Genomic DNA, 21,137 nt, shown 5'->3' with positions numbered 1-21,137 from the left:
TTCTGGCTACGATTAGGAATTGACCATATTGCTGGTACCTTGGACTCCATCTATAACTCCATTTGTCACCTCAGTGATTAAGTGATTAATGGCTCCACTATGAGTCCATGTCAGACTGCTCCCCTTTTACTGGAACAGCCATGAAGTGAAAGTGTGTGAGAGAAAGTTTGGGGGTTACCAGCATTATGAGCTTCCAGTTGGGATGTGGAATTGACAGTGACTTTGCAGCTGGTGCAATACAAGTGCTCCCGACTCTTCTGTTCCTTTTCACTCTCCTGAGTACAAACACTGCTCTCCTCCGAGCCTTTCCCTGGACTGTCTGGGGTTATTGGAGCAGCGGAGTCGAGGGGTTCAGTTGAGCTGTCGGACACATCTGGGGATACACACTCCTCGTCTGGTTCTTCCAGGGCAGGTTCTGGGGTTGGGGGTAACGGGCTGTGCTCTGCTTCCTCCTCACACTCCCCAGAAATCTCATTAAGTTCAACTGTAGGAAGAGAAACAGCAGCTCTATCAGTCTCTCTATTGCAATTCAGTCTATAAAGCCTGTGTATAAAATACAGACACAACTACTACAATAATCTAATAGTGATATCCTTTAAAGGAGAAGGAAAGGCTAAAAGTAAGTGAGGTTTATCAGAAAGGTCTATATAAATACACCAGTAACCCCTCAAAGTAATGCTGCTCTGAGTCCTCTGTCAAACAGCACATTTCTTTCCTTCTATTGTGTACTCATGGGCTTCTGTATCAGACTAACTGTTTTCAGCTTAAACCTCCAGGGCTAGGGCTTGAGCATGCTCAGTTTGCTCCTCTCTCCCTCCCTGCTGTAATCTGAGCCCAGAGCTATGAGTGAGCAGGGAGAGACTCAGGCAGGAAGTGATGTCACACCAAGCTAATATGGCAGCTGCTATCCTAAACAAACAGACAGCTTCTAGAGCTGTTTACTCAGATATGGTAAAGCATTCTACAAAATAAATATAGCATTCTAACTTGCACTATTGCAGCTAATCTATTGGCAATGAACTGCTTCGGTGGCTTTCCTTTTCCTTTAATGCCAGGGACCTGGGGAATTGTTCATTCATTTCAGTGGAGCTGTGAACTGGAGCTTTCAGTCTCTCATGCACTTGCCCTACACTGAATGTGACGGGTCCCTTCTCTACTATGGAAGGATAATTTAGCCAAACAGAGTAAAATCCAACCAATTGTCTCAACGACCTGATTGCCCGGGGCCCAGCCAAGCTCACTCATTAGTTGAGAGAGGATCACGGATTTGCTTTTGGTGGTCGGTTATATTTGTCTTTGATTCAATGTGCAAAAGAGAATATTTCCTGGTGTGTTTGTCCCCACATGAGCCTGACAGGGAACAGAAGCCCCACTGGGACAATCAAGCAATTATCTCAGGGAGCAAGTTCAAATGAACTAATGCTTCTCCAGGCTTATCTCAATCCCTCTCCCAAGGAAATATTCCCATCTGCAACGGACATCAAAGGGGAAGGTGCTTTTTTTGTATCCACGTTTCCCAATTTACCAGGCACGGAGCAGTGAGAGAATCAGCTGATCCTGCCGACATGAACTGTAAGAAGCGACTGTCTCTGTCACATAGACTGTAGGACATTGCTGCCCATTCTGCTCTATATTGACTGATACTTAACTGTGCCCTGGCATCACTTGATCCACAGCCCACTAATGTGAAGCACCACAAGGGAAATAAGCTGATGCCAATGGAGGAACTTGAATGGAAAATGAAGGGTCTATGGCAGTAGCACAGCTCAGTGATTTGTCTTACTGGGGTCCTGGGAATCCGTCGTTCTCTTTGTGTCCAGCAGGGGCAGCGATGTCCTTTCTCGACTGCCATTGCGCTGCTTCTGTTTGTGCCTTGAACCCTCCAATGCTCGGAGCTTCCTCGCGTGCTTGTGCCCTTTGTAATGGGCCTCGGCCTGGTTCTGACAGAAGGACATAAGAGAGAGAGATGGGAGAAATAAAATCAAGGTTTAATGAAGACGATGCAAGTGGAGCCTCTAATCCATAATTACCACCGTCTGGATAAACCCCTTGTTTTAAGAGGTTTTTAATTAGGAAACATTTAGGATAAGGGAGTGGGGTTATCCTAGGCAATTACAACTCCACATTATAAACTGCTCACAATTGGTTTTTATTCTAGTACAGGGGTCCCCAACCTTTTTTTTACCCGTGAGCTACATTCAAATGTAAAAAGAGTTGGGGAGCAACACAAGCATGAACAAGTCCATTGGGGTGCCAAATAAGGGCTGTGATTGGCTATTTGGTAGCCCCTATGTGGACTGGCAGCCTACAGGGGGCTTTACTTGCCACTATTTTTATGCAATTAAAACTTGCTTTTAAGCCTGGAATTCGAAAATAAACACCTGCTTTGAGGACTCTGAGAGCAACATCCAAGGGGTTGGGGAGCAACATGTTACTGGTTGGGGATCACTGGTCTAGAAGAACAAAATGGCGGCTCCAAAGTTCTCTCACCCTTCAGCATTGGATCTCCAGCATTGTCATTTCTATGGTTATGATACACAGTCATGTAATGATAATATTTTAGGAATTCATTTGTATTGGTTGTGCCATGGGACCCTGTACAGATATCATCTCTTTATTCTCCACATGGAACCAGTATGATTAAATCTCCCAGCGACTGGCCCATAGGAGAGAACACGCTCATGCCCCACATGCCAGAGATTAAGCTGGGACAGGGCAAAACTAAAGGGCAGTTGGGAGAGATTTCGGAGAATGAATATTAACTCCCTTAACTCATCCCAACAGCCCAGGGAGAAGCTGAACTGGAGTGAGAGTTGAGGGGTCAATGACTATGGTGATGTTTACATCCGTCTGTAGAGTTAAGGGGGAGACTAGACAAATACGGGGTAACAAATGGTCTGGAAACACTGTGACAGTGACAATTGGGGATTTGGCTTTAGAGAGAACAGATAAGAAATACTAGAGAAACTATTCATATTGTGAATGATAAAGGAGCCTTATCTGCCCGTACAACTTGCTCAGGATATTCCTTTAATGATAAACAGGCCCCCCTGTAGGACTGGAAGTCATGGGCAGATTGAGCAGATTGAGTAGATTGAGCAGGAGGAGGCGCAGATAAGAGGGGGAAGCCCTGGGCACATACACGTAACATTGTATCGTACAAAACAAGAGCACGCAATGGGGCAAATGGGAAAAAAGAGAATGTGGGACTGGGAGGCACGGGGAGGCCTGGGATCTATTTGTATTCCAGGGATATTTCTGTTGGGATAATGAGGTTGAAGCTGGTGACAGGCCTGCAAAAGGCTGATAAGACCCCGGCACAATGACGAGTGGGGGGGGGCAATGCAGGATTCTAAGCACAGTCCCTCCGACACCCTTCCTCTCATTCAGGCCTACCTTAACCCTTTGCTCACCAAATAGGCCGTCTCTTATTAGTGATCTCAAAATAGACCAGTCGGGACCTGACATTCCTGATTTGTTTCATTTTATAGCACAATTCAGACCCAGACTTGGCTTAATTAAAGCTTCAGCAATGGCCTTGTATGGGGAAATGCACCCCAAGACTAGAACTCATTCTAAGACTCCCCTAAACCTGAGCCTGCCCTTCTCTGCCTCTGACCTTCATCTCTGCCTCTTTCTCATTTTAACAAGTTCAAGGGGGGGAATAGAACTGGAACAGGAATAGCAGCTTCTCTCGGCAGGAGGGGGTGTCAGCGGGGACAAATCAGCATTTTGATTGGACGTCATGGGGGGTAGGATGTGGTAGGACAGAAGCAGTGGGCAACAGAATAGGGGTCTCAGCAGAAATGAGGGGGACAGAGTACAGCACACGCACTGCTATACAGAATATCACTTTATATAAGCGCACTTGTAATAAAAGTACCCAATACAATATAACAATACTATTACACTGAAATGGCACAGCCCGGGGGGGGGGGGGTTTAGAGTGTGTGGAGAGGGGGTGACCCCAAAAGAAGAAGTGTCACTTTCAGGTTGGAACTAGTTGAAAAGATGCTTCGAGTAAATACTAAATGTTCATATGAAAGTGAACTTCAAAAAGAAAGATATATTTGTATACACAGTATATGGCAAAGACAATTGCTGGGAAGAGGCAGCCGGTACTTACCAGGGAGTTGAACCTGAGATGACATATATTACAGGATATAAACGGCCTCCTCCTCTGGGCTGTAGGCCCACCAAACGTGTGATTAATAACAGCTTTCTGCACTGGGTCCATCTGCAAAGACACAAGCGAATGTAAAGACTCAAACGAATGTAAAGAAACAACCGAATGTAAAGATGCAACCGAATGTAAAGACTCAAACGAATGTAAAGACGCAACCGAATGTAAAGACGCAACCAAATGAAAAGACGCAACCGAATGTAAAGATGCAACCGAATGTAAAGAAACAACCAAATGTAAAGAAACAACCAAATGTAAAGACTCAACCGAATGTAAAGACGCAACCAAATGTAAAGAAACAACCGAATGTAAAGATGCAACCGAATGTAAAGACTCAACCGAATGTAAAGATGCAACCAAATGTAAAGACTCAACCGAATGTAAAGATGCAACCGAATGTAAAGACGCAACCGCATGTAACGACTCAACCGAATGTAAAGATGCAACCGAATGTAAAGACTCAACCGAATGTAAAGATGCAACCAAATGTAAAGACTCAACCGAATGTAAAGATGCAACCGAATGTAAAGAAACAACCGAATGTAACGACTCAACCGAATGTAAAGATGCAACCGAACGTAAAGATGCAACCGAACGTAAAGATGCAACAGAATGTAAACACGCAACCGAATGTAAAGACGCAACCAAATGAAAAGACGCAACCGAATGTAAAGATGCAATCGAATGTAAATACGCAACTGAATGTAAAGACGCAACAGAATGTAAAGACTCAACCGCATGTAAAGATGCAACAGAATGTAAAGACGCAACAGAATGTAAAGACGCTACCGAATGTAAAGACGCAACTGAATGTAAAGACGCAACATTGTAAAGCAGAAAACATGGAAAGCAGACAACACAGAGCACTAAAGTTTTCCAGTGATAATTATATAGTCCCAATGTGACCTGAATATCTGGATGTTGCCAGTCAGCAGATGAATGCAATCAGATATACGGAACACCCCAATACTGAGAAGTGCTACTTTGTCTGATACATATACAGGCATGGGATGCGTTATCCAGAAACCCTGAAATGCTCCATTTTAACCAAATAAATCCAAATTTTAAAAAATGATTTCCTTTTTCTGTGTAATAATAAAACAGTCGCTTGAACTGGATCCCAACTAAGATATAATTAATACTTATTGGAGGTAAAACCAGACTATTGGCTTAATTTCATGTTTACATGATTTTTTAGTAGTAGAATTCAGGTTTGAAGATCCAAATTACAGAAAGAGCCGTTATCTGGAAAACCCCAGATCCAGAGCATTCTGGATTGCAGGTCCCATTGCTGTAATATATAAAACTTCTGGATTCTCTATGAGTGGGCTTGATAAAAACTGGGGCAGCTGTGTGCAAATCCCTTGGACAGAACAGTTATGGGTCACTAGTCAGATTCAGCCCTGTGCGATTTGCTTGAAGAGGGCGACGATTTCCCACCAGACAAATGATACAAGTAACGACCTCTTCTAGCATGAAAAATGTAAGGAATAGGCTGTATATCTTCTAAACATTTATATAAATATATACAGTATAAAGAGAGAGAGCTTTAGATGAGCAATGTGGTTACACTGGTGAAGGAGAAGATGTAAATGCCTTACACAGATAAACAATAAGACATTAATAGAGAATCAGCCATGATGTGTATGTTCTCACTAATTCTTTTGATACAGGAGGCTTGGAGTGGCTGGAGTTGCTGGATCCCAGTCAGTCTATTAATCATCATGCATTGCCAGGCTGCTCACCGTTACAAATGGAATTTGGGACCCTGATAATACCTCTCACCCTTCCAGCCCTGTGCCTGGAAGACTGATGCACCTGTCTCCTTGGCTAAATAGTTTCTCAAAGAAATACGATCGGCCTTAAAATGCAGCCTCTCCACTGACAGCCTCTCTGGAGATAAGATAATCTTGCTAAGCCTCGGGCCAGGAGCGGGGACAATGCTGCCATTATAGATTGGGAAAAGTCATCCAACAAAGACCTGATTCTCCGGCTGCTAGTTTTTTTTTTTTCTCCAGCTACTGGAAGACTCTATCAGTACAAATGATTTCCTTCCACAAGCTTCAAGGTTTTCATTAGGTTGTGATTTATTTGGGCTTAGCCTTGTGAGCCTAGTTTAAATGCACGTGTATGTTTGAGGGGCACTTACTGCATTGAAGTTGGGGAAGAGGCTAAGAGGAGACACTCCATTAATTCTGAAGGTCAGAAGATGTTTGATGTCCAGGTGGGTCTGGAGGGGCCGACTGGGGAAGCCAAGAGAAGCCAACAAAGGACCACCATGGGCCGGAGCACCTACAACAACAAAAAGGAAGATGTTATATTTTTATTCATTTCCAAAAAACAATGATGAGTTTATTTATTTATGTATTTATCCAGGGGTGCCCATGAATAGATATAATGTATTCTCCATGTGGCACCTGCCTATCCATATATATATAGACATAGTAGCTACTGAACTGAATCCCAGTGTTCATATTCACATCAAAGCACCGTCAATAAAACACAATTTCAACAATTATTTTCATCTTCCAAGGGGTTTAAATTGACATTTTATTTACAGATTCAATAACTGCTGCACACCAAATAATGTCTCGGTCAGATGGAGTACTCCGGGGGTAAATCAACTGACTACAAACGAAGAACACAAAAGTCCTTTATTCAGAGACACAGTCCATTCTCAATTTTGTTTAAATCAGCATCATCTGTTGATTATCATTAAAATAATAAATACATTTAAAATCAAATGATCAAGATGCGGCAACAATTAGAGATCCAACTGTAATCAACCGCTCAGTCAGATGAATGTAATTTGGCCATCTACAATATCCCTCCGATCCTATAGTTGGCCAGCTGGTCAGTTAGTAGAAAAACATGACCTCTGTATAGAGTGCTAGCTCAGTGCACAAACTAAACAAACTAATAATGATGGAGCAACATGATGGTTGAGTGGTTAGGATGACTTTGGAGACCGAAGGTCCTTGGTTGGATCCTGACCATGGTGGTTCTACTGGATCTGCATTGACTTTGTAGGTTCTCCCATGTCTCAGTGGGTTTCTTCCCACACTTCAAAAACATAAAGGAGAGTTAATGGAATCTTTTTGAAACTTACCCTTGTGTGAATATGTTTTTGTGGCTGTAGTAGCCTTAGTCTACTACTATTGTCCATGGCAATTAAAAACAAAAGAAATAACAGAAGTCATGCTCCTTCACTTGGCCATTATTTGGCTGGCTTCTGCTGCACTGTCACCAGGAAAAAAAAATAGAAATTGATAAAATACTGATTTCAATACAGTATCTGGTATCTGGTTCCCTTGCTTCTGTGTCAATGCTGAACTTGATGGACGCGTCTAGTTTTCTTTTACTTAGGAAGAGTAGAAGTCTATAGAAAGATGGAGCAGCACTCACACAGTGAGTGAGGATTGCTGTCCGCCCTGTATATCTCTGTACATCTGTAGTATTGTATTTCTGCTTAGTGCAATGTATTCAGCCTGTGCTTTCAGCTGCATTAAAACTGCTGCATCCATGTCAGACTCCATGGTGTCCTCATCACAGCCTTGTAATCAATGTGTATAATGTAATCAATAGCGACTATTGGAGCGGTAAATAGAGTGTAAATTGCCCTTGCCGGTCCTGTTGCACTGAGGTACTACAGGAGACTTAGGGAAGATGATCAAAATAAAAGAAACGGGTAAATATGTAAAGGCCAAGCCTATAGAATGCCCGGTGCCACCCTACAATGTAGCAATGTGGGTGCCACCAGGGCCTGCCTTAGGCCTATTGGACCAATTGGGCCCAATAGGGCCCCGCTCCTCTGGGGGCCCCGCACCACAGGGCAGCACAGATAATATTCCCCTCAGCACGTGATGCTGCCTGGCCTGCCCCCAACTTTGAGAGTCCAGCCCACCCCCAACTCTGATAATCCAGCCTATCCCCCAACTCCATAGGTCTAGCCTGCCCCCAACTCTCATAGGCCCAGCTTTCCTCCAACCTTGATAGGCCCTGCCTGCCCCCAATCCAACCAAGCCTGCTCCCAAGCTGAATCGGCCCAGCCTGCCCCAAACTAATTGGCCCAGTCCACTCTCCTATTTCCTCCCTCTCTCTCTTACCCTGTGTGCCCCTATTATGTGCCCCTATTTCATCCCTCTCACTCTCTTACCTTGTCTGCCCCTTTCCTTTCTATTTTGTGCCTGTATGCCCTTATTTTCCTAAATACTTGGTGTGTCAGTAGCCAGCAACACTTTGTCTAGGGGCCCCGCCAACATGGTCCCAATTGGGCCCCACATTTGATAGGATCAGCCCTGGGTGCCACCTCGTATTTCCCACCCTACTTGGAGCAACCCAATGCCACCCACCAAATAGAGCTCCATTTTATTTCAGCCTTCCCTTTATTTTGCCTGTACATCTGTACAGCCATTATGCAGACGTGTATATTGTGTATTATTTGGATGTAATATCTACTGTTCTACTGAAGCTCTGGGTCATTGGGGGGTTTTGGTTTCCACACATTTTAGGAAACATCAGACCCTTCAGCTTCCGAATGGCAACTTGTTTTGGTGCGTAGCATGTTAAAATCCCTTTCTCCGTGTAAAATGAGAATAAAAGAGCAAGAAGGGAAATAAACGCTGCATCTCTTATATAAACAGGGCGGCACAGATAAAGTGGCCTCTTTCATTGGAATCCTTATCTGCGACTCCAAACTGCTTCTAACTACAGGCACAGAAACTGCAGCAAACGCTCCCAAGCGTGGCATTGTTCATATTCATTCCCCCCGTGCCCCCTGAGGGGGAAATCTGGGAAGCGTTTATAGAAAGAAAGACTAAATTAAATCTATATTTATAGAAGAGAGAAACAGTGGAAAATCAAATAGAGAACATTACAGATTAATAGGCAAGTGTATCCCGGGGGCACCGAGGTTTGTCCGTTAGAGGAGTGAGGATGGACACGGAGAAAAGGAAAAGCGCAGTCGTATCCAATTCACAATTCAATACATATTTACTCAACACAAAAAACAGCTTTTTTTGTATCACAGGAGCAAACGCCTTCGATTATACGCCGAGCAAATATACCGGACGTGAAAATGCATCTAATGCATGCGCGGGAATCTAAGGGTAGGCCACACACCTATAGGAACAGCTTGCCTATATATTGTCTTTATGGAGAACAACAGCTTTGCAAAACACTCTACGGGAGATGGCCTTCCCATAATTCAGAGCTTTCTGGATAATGGATTTCCGAATGATGGATAACCTCTATGATAACCTAGGTTAGGTGTCCTCCTGTGTTGTTGGACATGGGGTAAAGCTGCCCATAGATAAAACCCGTACGTGTATGTTGTGCTACTAACCCCCGGCTGATATTTATATACAAGGGGTATCAGTTTGTGCCGATGTATCAGCCAGAGTTTGGTGCAGCAGCAGCTGAAGTGGAGCTCAAGTTGCTGTTGACGTCGTGCTGTTCTGATGGAGCGGAACAAATGAAAGGCCTCCATATGGTGTATGTATATTGCCTCCATCTGTATGGCCCGTAGGCCAATAAGTCACATACTGTATGGGATCCACCGGTGTATACAACTCAAGCACCTTACAGAAACTTTATCAGCCACCTCTTCTAATGGATAAGGGACGTTTATTCAAGTTTATTTAAGTTTAAAGTTGAGAAACGTCAAAAACTACAATAGGAGAGCCCATACTTCACTACTGCGAGGTCTACTTTGAGTGATGTTGCCCATTATGATCTATATCCATAAAAGCATTGTTAGCATTCTGTTCCATGGAAAATATTACTTAAATACTGATTTATGACAAAATGGGTATTGTTATATTTAACAAACAACTGTTTCCTATGTAAACTTACTATAATAAAAATCGGAATGAAAAGCATGAAATAGGAGAACGAGCCGTTTGTTGACAGTGTCTTGAGATCTACTGATCACAGCTAAAGGTCTTCTGATAGATCCCCATAGTCATTCATTTGTGGCTCTCTTTTCGTACCTACACAACACAAAAATGAGTGTGACTACAGCAGCACAAAAAGCCTCTTAGGCTGTATATATATAAATAATATCTAAATGAGTTCTTTTGCCTTGTGTTTGTACCACAGTGGTCTCATTGTATGGCAGGGCTGCTCAATATCTAGAGGTACCTATTGGCTTGTGCTCCACTTCTTTTTCCTGGGGCAAAATAAATGTGTTTGTGAAGTCTGACCACACTGCACCCCAACTTGTCCGGAGGTACAGCATTGTCCCACGATGGGCTGCTAAGTCATATATGTTGGTTAGGGTTAGTGACAAACATTTGTTGGTGCTTAGCACTTTACTTATTGCTATTTGTGCCCCAAACACCCAATAGGGATTAATAGAAGGAAATGTGGACATACCCCCACAGGTAGCAATGACAGCATTTAATCATGGTTTTTAGGCTGAGCACAATGCCATTAAGGCAGTATAGGTACAGGTAAGAGACCAGTTATCCAGAATGCTCTGGATAAGGGATCTTTCCATAATTTGGATCATTATACCTTAAATCTACTAGAAAATCATATAAACATGAAATAAAGCCAATAGGCTGGTTTTGCCTCCAATAAGGATTAATTATATATCAGTTGGGATCAAGTACAAGCGACTGTTTTATTATTACACAGAAAAAGGACATCAGTTTTAAATATTTGGATTATTTGGATAAAAACAATGGAGGTTGTTCTTACACTCTGCCTACGTTTAGTTGGTATGGTGGTGCATCAATCCTCATCTGGGTTACCGCAAACCCTAATGTAAGCTCATACAGTAGTAATTAGAGGAGAGCATTTCTGCTGTAAAATCTTATTCAAAGACTACACAACACACTAAGTCTATGTGAGTCAGCCTTACCGTAATCCAGAGTATTCTGGATAATGGGATTCTGGATAACATATGCCCTACCTGTACTGTATATGCAGCTCAAGGCCGTGCCATTATGATGGAATATTTTGCAAGATGCCCACATGAATGACCTAGAGGCCTGAGCACAGAATAAAGTTGCCCTTGTTAGTATTTTCTTGCCAGGCACAGATTCGCAGATTGTTTTACTGCAAAATGTTCTTGTCAAAACCACATAAAAACAACCAATTGACTTCAATGCATTTTGCATGAAAAAATCACTCGCTCACATCAATGTATTTTCTGCACAAAATTCCCATTGGCTTTTCCACAGATTTTGTGAATTTTTCAGAATCAGTTATTACTGGCCATACATAAAGAAGTATTTTTCCTTGATATAAGGGTTTCCTGATCCGATCGGGCAGGTCCTGTGGGATGTAATCACTTGGCTCTTTTATAGAAACCCCCCAAAATTACCCCCCTGTCACACAGGCTCACATTCCAATCATAGTTTCTCAATATTTGTATTTTATTGTAATAAAAGAGATATGCGCATGCAACAAACAGCCACAATGTGAAGGCAGTGAAATTGCCCTTTGGAAAAAAAACAGCATTTTTAATCTCAATCTTTTCATTCTCATTCACAAATGGAGAACTTGCGTTTGGCTACTTTTTGGCTTGATAGAAAACACTCCATACAGCATATTATTTACAGCTGAAATAAATGAACGCAGGATGGGATGGTGAAAACCTGGCATAAAAAAAAAAGAAGTACCCTACTAATAAAGCTTTAATTAAATTGCTTTATGTGCCTATGGAGACTACAATATGGAAGATTCTTGCCTTGATTAGATTAAAGCCTAAAGATGATTCACAAAACAGCGGACTAATGTTACATTATCTACTGGAATAAAACAAAAAAAACTCAAATCAGTTTCTCAAATATATAGTATTTTACAAAAAAAGAGAAAAATGCAGGAATGCAAAAAGAAACTACATTACTGACTTATGAAATAGACTAAAGCAGGCAAATGTAACTGCTTAACAAAGTGTTAGAGTTTGGGCTGTAACAAACACTTTGGAGAAACATGACAAAGCTCCAGTTGGGCTGCCTACTTCTAAACCAACGTCAACAATGTTTACCATTCAGTAAAGAGATAACGGTGGTGTTGAAATGGAAATAAAACTTGTCAGAATCAGTTTGTATTAACAATTTAGATGAGTGTTAGAGCTCAGCACTGCTTATGAAAAGGCATTCGGTCATTGAAAAAATTAACGTTGAGTGATATGGCAAAATGCAAAAAAAAAATCTAAATTTACACCAAACTAAAGTATTAACATTAGCAGAGAATATGTACAAACTCTGTGCTACTCTTTAAGGCTTTCACCAACCATATCAGTTAATAAATGGAGTAGACATCATGAATAGATTAGAATTCTCAAGAGAACAAAGCATGTGGAATATTGAGATGGTCTGACTATGGGTATAAAACCAATACACCAATCTTTTTTTGCACAGTTTATTCCTGGGTTGAGGAAAATGCTCTATAATTTCACCCTGTATCGGCCAAACCACCAGTTTAAATGGAATCTCTCGGTGGCTACTTCCTTAGATGTGCCATGTCCCACTTTTCCTCAGCAGCAAATGGTTCCGTTTGCCTCATGTCTTCAAAGAAGTCAATGGCTTTGGCAAAATCGACTTCATTAAGAGCTGGTCCGTCGATGCTAATCTTAAGAATGTCACACAGGCCTTCTTCTGCTCTTCCTTGCCGGTGGCTTTGTTTCCAGAGGTCCTCTGCCCGGTTAATTTTTTCATAGAGAGCAGATCCGAGTGGAAGGACCAAAGCAATTGCAGCTAAAACTGTGAAATCAGGAAAAAGCTCATGCATCTCAGAGCTGGTGTGAATCAACTTGACACAAATATCCCGAAAGGTCAAGTGACTGAGGCTGAAGACGATACGTTTAAAGAGAGCAAAGTCATTGGAAGCTCTTTCAGAAACCAACATGTGAGAGAAACTCTGCAAAAGGTGACGGAACTCCTCTTCTCCATATGTTCCTATGTCATCCAGTGAGGAAGGGTAACATTTTGGGTTGAAAACAACAGAAAATGAACTTACCACTTTGAGCACATTACCAGGAAACCTGTCCTGAAGGCTCCTGCATACATTTTCAAGGCAGGCCTCTTTAAGTAGCTCAAAGCTTTTCAGCTTTGATTTGGAGCAGTCTGCTAACTCCACTCCTTTGTAAAAGAACCTACTCTCATTGTCCTCACCAGGATGCTCATTTAGTTCATTAAGAAATTCCTGAAAGTTCTGACCACTTGTGGACTTTTGGGCCAATAACGTTGCCTGAGATGCTGAGACTATGGGCTTCACCATTGACATGTCCAGCTCCTCAATCTGGAAGAACTGGTTTAATTTTTGGAAGATCGGCAATATGTCCAACAACACCTTGGTGAAAGCCACAAACCAGAACTTTTTCAGTTCTGCACATAGCCCATTAGCAATAGGAGACTTTGTAGATTCACTTTCAAGCAAAAGCACTAATGTAGGCCATGAAGAGTCAATTGTTTCAACTGCAGGTAGTATGGATGTCCAGTGAACTGTATCTGCAGCGTTTAAGTCTATACTACAGAAATGAAGGACGTTTTGCAGTTCCTGGAAGGTATGGTTCTCCCCATTCTGGTTCCCATATAGCCTATACACTGCATCCATAATACTTTCATATTTACTTGCATACTCAATGCTTATAAGATTTTCAGCTGGAAGCAATGCCTTTCTGTGAAAGACACAGTGAAGTTCTGTCAGCAGTGGGCAAACGGATTGTAATTTCTCTCCAACACCATTAATCCTATCAACCATCAAAGAGGAACCATCAGAACTAAGCCAAGCAACCTTTGTTAATGGCACATGGAAGTCATTCAATGCTTCCAGCACTTTGTCTTTTATGCAGTTGGCTTCTCCTGAAGGCAACTCAAACCTTCCCAGGAATGTAATGCAGAGATGTCCATCACATGGAGATACTGAAGTTGCAAATATCACTAGGTTTCTGTGTTCTGCTATATCCACTGTCTCATCAATCACCAGTCCGATGTAAGGGGATTCTTTCAATCTTTGCCGATCTTCATGATGGAGAACTTTAACAATGGCTACCTGAATTAATTAAACACAAGATTCCATCAATCCTTTCATGTGAAAGTCATAAAATAGTATATGATCAGTGAGTTATTGCCGGAAAGCATTATGGGTCTACAGGTGATGTGGGAAGAGATCATTTGAAGAATTTTTTGGTATCCAGAAAGAAAGAAACTGTAGTGAAGCTAAAATCTTCTGCCTGGCGCAGAAGAATCAGTGAAAGGTGTCTAAACTATACTATACTGTATGGTTGCAAGATGCTATGTCAGGTATTTTTAAAAATGAGTTATCAACAGGGGGAGCAGAAGAAGCAATTAATGTAGGTTCCAGGCCACAACCTGTCCCACCCACACAGAAGTAGACAGTCACTACTACTTGATACATATTTGCTCAGACTTCAAAATACAAACCTGTAGTTGTCAGAGCTCCACAAAAAGCAAAAATGTCAATGTGTAGCCATTGGTAGAGAACGTTGGCATGTCGTTGGGCTCCTGGAGTTCACAATGAATATTGTTATTGGAGTTAGAATATGCCAAAGTGAGGCCTTGTAAATAATTTGGACTAAGACCAAAGGGGGACAGGTTTTGCCTCTGATTTCTCATGAGAATTCTGCTTGACCTAATTTATTCCATGGTAGAGCCTCCGAGCTCCGACTCCGAGTGTGCATGCAAATCTCTATCTGAATGCCTTTTGGCATCTGTACAATCTCATTTTAGTTCAAATTAGCATTTTTACTCCATAAAGTTTCAATACTGCACAACCTTAGGCAGGCTAATGACTAATTATATACTGTAGCTTTTCCAAGGTCACTTTTATGAAGGGCAAATAACCAAGATCCAGTGACCTTTTTTTCTTGTCCATCAAATCTCTTTGACTTGTTTCTCTTCCAGACTCTCTTGCATAATTGTCACCCTAACTTTAGTACATGTATTTGAGGGCATTCAAATAGGAGCATTGTCTACCAAAATGCCTCATATGTCAGAAAAACTATCTAATGGGAAAGACATGCACATGTCAATTGGCCACACACTACACATGGCTTAGTCAGGCTTGTAGGCTACATGTTAACAGGTCAGACAAATGCACAGAGCGTTTAGCCTGCCTAGGATTTTATGTCTAGTCTACCACCAAGTGCCTCCATAAACTAAACTGTCCCAGATAGCCTTATCCATGATGAAAGGGCTACATGGTAAGAATGCAGTTGTATATTCAGGGCTGGATTTATGGAAAGTCCACCAAGGCCTGGCCTAAGGTGGCCAGATTTTAGGGGCGGCATGCTGTCCAACCACACCCACATTGGTTCACAAACACTGGGGATGCACTGGAGATATGATAGTTTTTTACATCTCCTGTGCACCAATCCCCATTGCTCTGGTCCTGATGCTGAAAATTTGTGTGAATAAAAGGGAAACGGGGGCGAACAGCAGCGGGCCTAGGGGTGCTCGCTATGTAAATCCAGCCCTGTGTATATTCCTATGAAAGTAATTTAAACTTTCGTGTATGACAATATAAACAGTACCGTATTTGTCTTCAGACAACATGGAAACCTTAAACTCATGGTTATCTGACCGATCGACCCTGCTGCATGTGGATTTGGCCAATCTTGAAGGAGTCAATAGTTTACTGGTGTATGCATGGGACTGAACCAACATCAGTTTGGCTGGCTTGGGAAATATGTTGGGCCAGAACTGGCCACCTTGCAATTCACACAGTTAGCGAAATAGCAACAGAAGGGAGAAGCAGCATTGGCAGATTCAACAGACTTGAATGACAGACTGTTAAACCCCTCAAAGTGTCATACAGGACCAGAGAGTTGGGTCTGAAAGTTGTTTACTGTATAATCCCATAAAATATATATAACAAAATCAGAACTGAGGGAAGAAATTGAGGAAAATATTGAAGTCTATATAAAAATGTGGGCACTGGGGAGAAGATTACTCCTTCACTTTGGGCTGTTCCTCTAAAATTCAACCCAATCACGTGATTGTACGTTGGAAATAACCCCGCATGGTTTTATTTCTTCCTGGATACCAAAGAGCTAAGGAAGTAAAGGCTATAGATCCTCAACCACAGTTCTCAACTCCACACCCTACTAAGCGTTTTTTAGACAGGTAAAGGCATGCAGCAGTTCAAGTAAACTTGCACATGTGGTGTTTTATCATCTGGCAAAATGTAACTGTTACAGAAAATCTATAATTGCTAAAATACGGGAATCTGTATTCGTGAGTCACTGCAAGTAGAGGGGAGAATTAGAGACTTGTGTGCTAAGAGTACACACCTGCATTTCTCTCACACTGCTTGGGTGGTAATACTCATTTTGTTCAGAAGACAGCAATGCCTCGCAAAGATTGAACTTCTGCAGCTCCAACAGAGCACACAGTTTCCCACGGAAGATACCCTCCTTAGCCATGGAGTAGACGCTGGTCAAGATAGCTATCTTGGACGGGTCCATTTCAGCTTTAATGACTGACTTCATCTCTTGATGAAACTGTAATTCCATTGCAAGTTGCTCACTGTTGACTGCTAGCGCTTGTCTATGGGCACCAGAGGTCACATGACGAAGAAGAGCATGACGCTGAAAGTTATCTGTGCCAACGGTGAAGGCATTCTCAGCTTTGCCATGTTTGTTCTTTACCAAGGCCTGTCGGCACTCCATGCAGAACATAAGCTTGCGCTCATAGTCAAATTCAAGCCATGTGAACTCTTCTTTCCAGTGCTCATTGAAGTACCTTTTACATTTTTTATTTGAGTTAGATGTCTCCCCTGCTGGCTTCTTCCCAGGGGTGACCATGGTTCCACCACTGCTCGTGCTGAAATCAAACATTATGGGAGGGCTGAGACTTTCCATGCTGCATCACACTGAGTTAGGAAGTCTATCAGAGCTCCAGGGTCATACTGGTGAATGAAAGAGACACGGGGAAACATATCAGGGATCATGGCACACTTTACACACTAGCTTGTGAAGGACATTTTGGGCACAAAAGGATATACAGTAGGTTTAAGCTTGATTACTAATGGTTGCTTCCATTGCTACAGAAAGTAAATTGGATGCCGTAGCCATTATTAAAGCCAATGGCAGAAACATTTAGAGGAGAAAGAATTTGATGGAGCTTTAGAAAAGTGCTGCTGGGGCAGTAAAAGTTGAATTCCTGCACAAACGCATGAAAACGTAGTATGCAACGCCTAAGCAGGACCATTTTATTGTTCTTTTACTTTAATTAGGACCCCCATGTTTAACGTGGTCGTCAGCCCAAAAAATTGGCACAGTGCTTAAAGGAAAGGTGGTACATATTTAGCACCACTCAATGATGAGAAACACTTACCTGATACACCCCGGCTGGTGCCCCTGTTAGCAGAAAACTGCCCCGGCCTGAGAAGTGATCTACTTCCCACTTTTTCCTCCTTTGCACTGGGTGAACATGCACAGTACAGTCATAATCCAAACTGTCATAATTCAAACTGTCAGCTCTTTCACTGTGTGCATGCATCAGCCCCAGGGCCATTACAGAAGGTAGAAACAGTTTGTTCTGTGGTGCATGCTCAGAAGTGCCCCAGGACGGCAGTTTTCTGCTAACAGGACTGGCTCCGGGTATCATGTAAGTGATTGTAATCACTGGGGGGTACCTAACATTTAGCTCTCAGTGATTTAATCTTTTCTTCTCCTTTAAATGCACAGGTAACATATATACGCTGTTTTACACATAGGTCCACGTCAACCAAAATATATTTTGGATTCAGAGTGGTCGTTTTTACTCGGATTTCCTCATTTTTATAGATGTGCATAAGGGTTTCTCCTAAATATTTCACTGACGTTGAGCAAAATTGTGCTTTTTACACTTTAATAGCACCAAAGCTGTAAGATACATACTGTATGTGTGCGTGTGTATATATATATATATATATATGTGTGTGTGTATATTCAGATTTGGCTATTGTAACTTATTTCTTTTGGACAAGTTTAAAACTCCTTTCAGTGAAATGCATCATTGGCTGCGCGTATGTTTGTGTGCATAAAGAACCCTGGATATAAAAGTATCAGCCTATCAATGTACCATATATCAGAATGATAAGATAGAGACTTGTTGCTGAGCTACAACAGCCAGTATTTCTTTCTCTCTCTCTCGCTGGCAGTTGTAGGTTGGCACACGTATTATTTATGGACATACACAAACTTTGTGCGCACAGTGTTTGGATCAGAGAGGAGACACAATGAATCGCAGAGGGGAAGAAGGAATGGGAAGACTGACGATGACTTTAGGAGCAGCTAAAATGAAAGAGAAGAGCGAGCAGGAGAGGGTTAAAAGAGGAGGGTGCTGGTATCCCAATAAAGTAAGAAAGTGGGTGCAGAGGCACGTTTGTTCATACATACCCTGAATGAGCTGATGGAGCTTTTACATGAACTTTTCAGGCTGCACCAGAATCTCCTTTCTCCTGCCCCCCTCCCTCCTTTTTGGCTCGTTTGTGCTGCTGAGACACACAAAGAGCTGCTCCCCCATAGACTCCCCGGCACTTTCCTGCAGCTAATTCCCCACCTAATAAATAAATGCGGAGAAATGTTAGTGGCGCAAGGCAATTCCCATCAGCTGCTTTGGACAAACAAAGCTTTTGCAGCGGCAGCAGCAGCAGCAGAGACACACGGAGACCTGGAAGCAGCCATGATGTGTGTGTGTGTGAGTGTGTGACAATGCAGAAGCGATGGTGCTAGCGCTGCCCCCTAGTGCCCGGAGAGACCACCACACTCTACCCACAGTAACTTGTGTGTGTGCAACAACAACCACAACACAACAACGGCGCGGCACAATGTATAACGTGTCTGTAACTTTGTATCTTTCCATTTCTACTCTTTAATGAGATCTCACAGCATGACTTCTCATTTGTACTTATTATACACAAACCCATTATTCCCAATGCCAAAAACATGAAAAATTCACGGGAAAATTTTTCGGGATTTATTATACCCCCCGAGGATGTAAAAAGTCAGAATCCAAAATTCCGGCATCTCAGACCCACCGAGGTTGCATATAAGAAGACCATGGGAGAAGTCCCGAAGAAATCTTGATCTGTGCTGGGTTTCATGCAATAATCTAAAGATTTTTGTGGTTTTCGGGCAAAAAATCCCCAAAAAAATTAGTCAAAGTAGTTTTGAGAAAATATTGAGATAAATTCTGACTTTGATAAATGGGCCTCCCCGTATCGACCCCTCCCAGTCGTAATAAAACATTCTACTTGAACGAACTGCCGAAATCCCAAACAATCCCGTTGGGTTTTTAGTAGCCTTAAAACCTTGTTATTGAAATTACGGCAACGCCCCTTAAGCAGAAAGCTCAAAACATTCCATATAACAGATCCCTATAATAACATTAATTAGGGATATTTCTCTAGCTTCATAATAAAACATAGTAAGTATGATTATTGATACAAATACATATTGTTGCAGAAGGTTTCCATATGCTGTACAAGTAGGAACTCAAACTATATTGTAAGGATCATTTACAGTGAATGGGGGAAATATTAATAAATAATTCTGTTATCTCTATCATCAATACTGACCCTTTGGCTCCTTATCTGGAGCAAAAATAGTCCTCCTGGTGCACGCCTTGCCCTTTAAATATAAATAATGGAATAACACCCTAAAGTGGGGCAATCAAGTCTGTACATGGAGAGCTGACATAAGTCTCTTGGCTATGCTCCAATCCACCCAAACCCTTCTGACTCACCTAAACTCTATCCACAATCTACCCAAACTTCACCCCTTTCACAGGTAGCCTTGCCCCTTTTATGGCAGTCCCAGGCCCCCTTGCTGACATTAGGGCCCTTAATGCGTGTCCTGCCTATCCCCTTAAACAAACACACAACTGATCCCATAGAACTGTAACTCCTAAACTGAGAGGCTGCCATACTCCACATACACAGGCCAATACAAAGGGGTGAGTGCATATGTTCTGCCCTGGCCCAATGTTGCACCTCAAAAGGGAACCTTGAACCCAAAAAGATTAGACAATAAATGAAAAGGTAAGGATAGAAAGTAACCTGAGGGTTCAGGGTTGTATCCATGACTAAATATTTCTACCATTATACAAGTTTTATTTGATTTATTCAGTACGTTCCTCTACTATTAACATTGACATGTACAGTGAGAGCTCAATAAAACTATCGACGTCCCCATTGGAAGTGTCTATGAACATTCCCTTGGAAAATAATGGGATCTGGCAGCTTGAAGGAAACAAATGAGAGCGTTTACATAATTTGCTCTGGAAACATGAAGATCCCTAAACGTAAAGCCAATAGCCATGGGCAATACACTCTTACACCGAGCCCTTAGACTTGCGGCTAATCATTTCTCCAACATCTTCCCTACACGTCGACTTTCATAAGAGAAACTTTATGTTCAGTTTAATCATTTGGGCCAGCGTGGAAACCCATCTCTTCAGCTGAGGAATGATTGGGGTATGTCTCTATAGAAATATACTCACTGTATATAAAAATAAAAGCATTTATTTCTATTGTTTAACGTTTAAATACAGTGTTTTCTGTCATTCTAAGGCTGAATCTGTGAAACTCATGAATACCCTCTTGTGTTCTTTACTAAATACTAAAATGTCACTGTTTGATTTAGTAAGAGAAAAATAGAAATGAATGTAACGGTGGCGCATTAATGATGTTATATGAGACCCAGTCCCCATAGGAACCGGTGAGGGAGAAGCAGTTTTGCTCCAAGCAACTGTTTAATGCAAAGTTTGACCCCAATATGGCGAGAAGGATTTTGTCTCCAACAGCCGGGGGAGGAATAATGACATTCACAAGAACCTTTTGTTGCATGGTAATGAAATCCAAATTAGGAAGAGGGTCAAGAAACGCCTAAATAATAAGTAGAAAATGTAGTGACACACAACACATGAGAAATAAAGTGCAAGCTCTTCATCCCATCCTAGATCAATGGTAAAGCTGTAAATTGGGGTGACAGAGA

At 42.0% G+C, this 21,137-nt stretch overlaps 2 protein-coding genes across 4 annotated transcripts in view; both read right to left on the bottom strand.

Moving 5' to 3' along the window:
- The window catches only part of LOC108702465 (zinc finger protein 385C), a 49,385-nt gene that overhangs the window by 3,017 nt on the left and 25,231 nt on the right, over positions 1-21,137 (bottom strand). For all 3 annotated transcript variants that reach the window (XM_041578370.1, XM_018237937.2, XM_041578371.1), the window contains 4 exons: positions 6,333-6,475; positions 4,127-4,237; positions 1,784-1,940; positions 179-484 (listed from right to left, as the gene is read on the bottom strand). In XM_041578370.1, coding sequence (XP_041434304.1) covers positions 179-484; positions 1,784-1,940; positions 4,127-4,237; positions 6,333-6,475 — 717 coding nt within the window. The remainder of the gene's footprint in view (positions 1-178; positions 485-1,783; positions 1,941-4,126; positions 4,238-6,332; positions 6,476-21,137) is intronic.
- Positions 11,547-18,843, bottom strand: znf385c.S (zinc finger protein 385C S homeolog). Its single transcript, XM_018237935.2, has 3 exons — positions 18,540-18,843; positions 16,449-17,065; positions 11,547-14,188 (listed from the first exon to the last, which is right to left on the bottom strand). The coding sequence occupies exons 2-3, from the start codon at positions 17,016-17,018 to the stop codon at positions 12,638-12,640; spliced, it is 2,121 nt and encodes a 706-aa protein (XP_018093424.1). The 5' UTR covers positions 17,019-17,065; positions 18,540-18,843; the 3' UTR covers positions 11,547-12,637.

The sequence above is a fragment of the Xenopus laevis genome, chromosome 9_10S, assembly GCF_017654675.1.
Source record: "Xenopus laevis strain J_2021 chromosome 9_10S, Xenopus_laevis_v10.1, whole genome shotgun sequence".
Classification (NCBI taxonomy): Eukaryota; Metazoa; Chordata; class Amphibia; order Anura; family Pipidae; genus Xenopus; species Xenopus laevis.
This window is presented reverse-complemented; position numbering and strand designations above follow the sequence as displayed.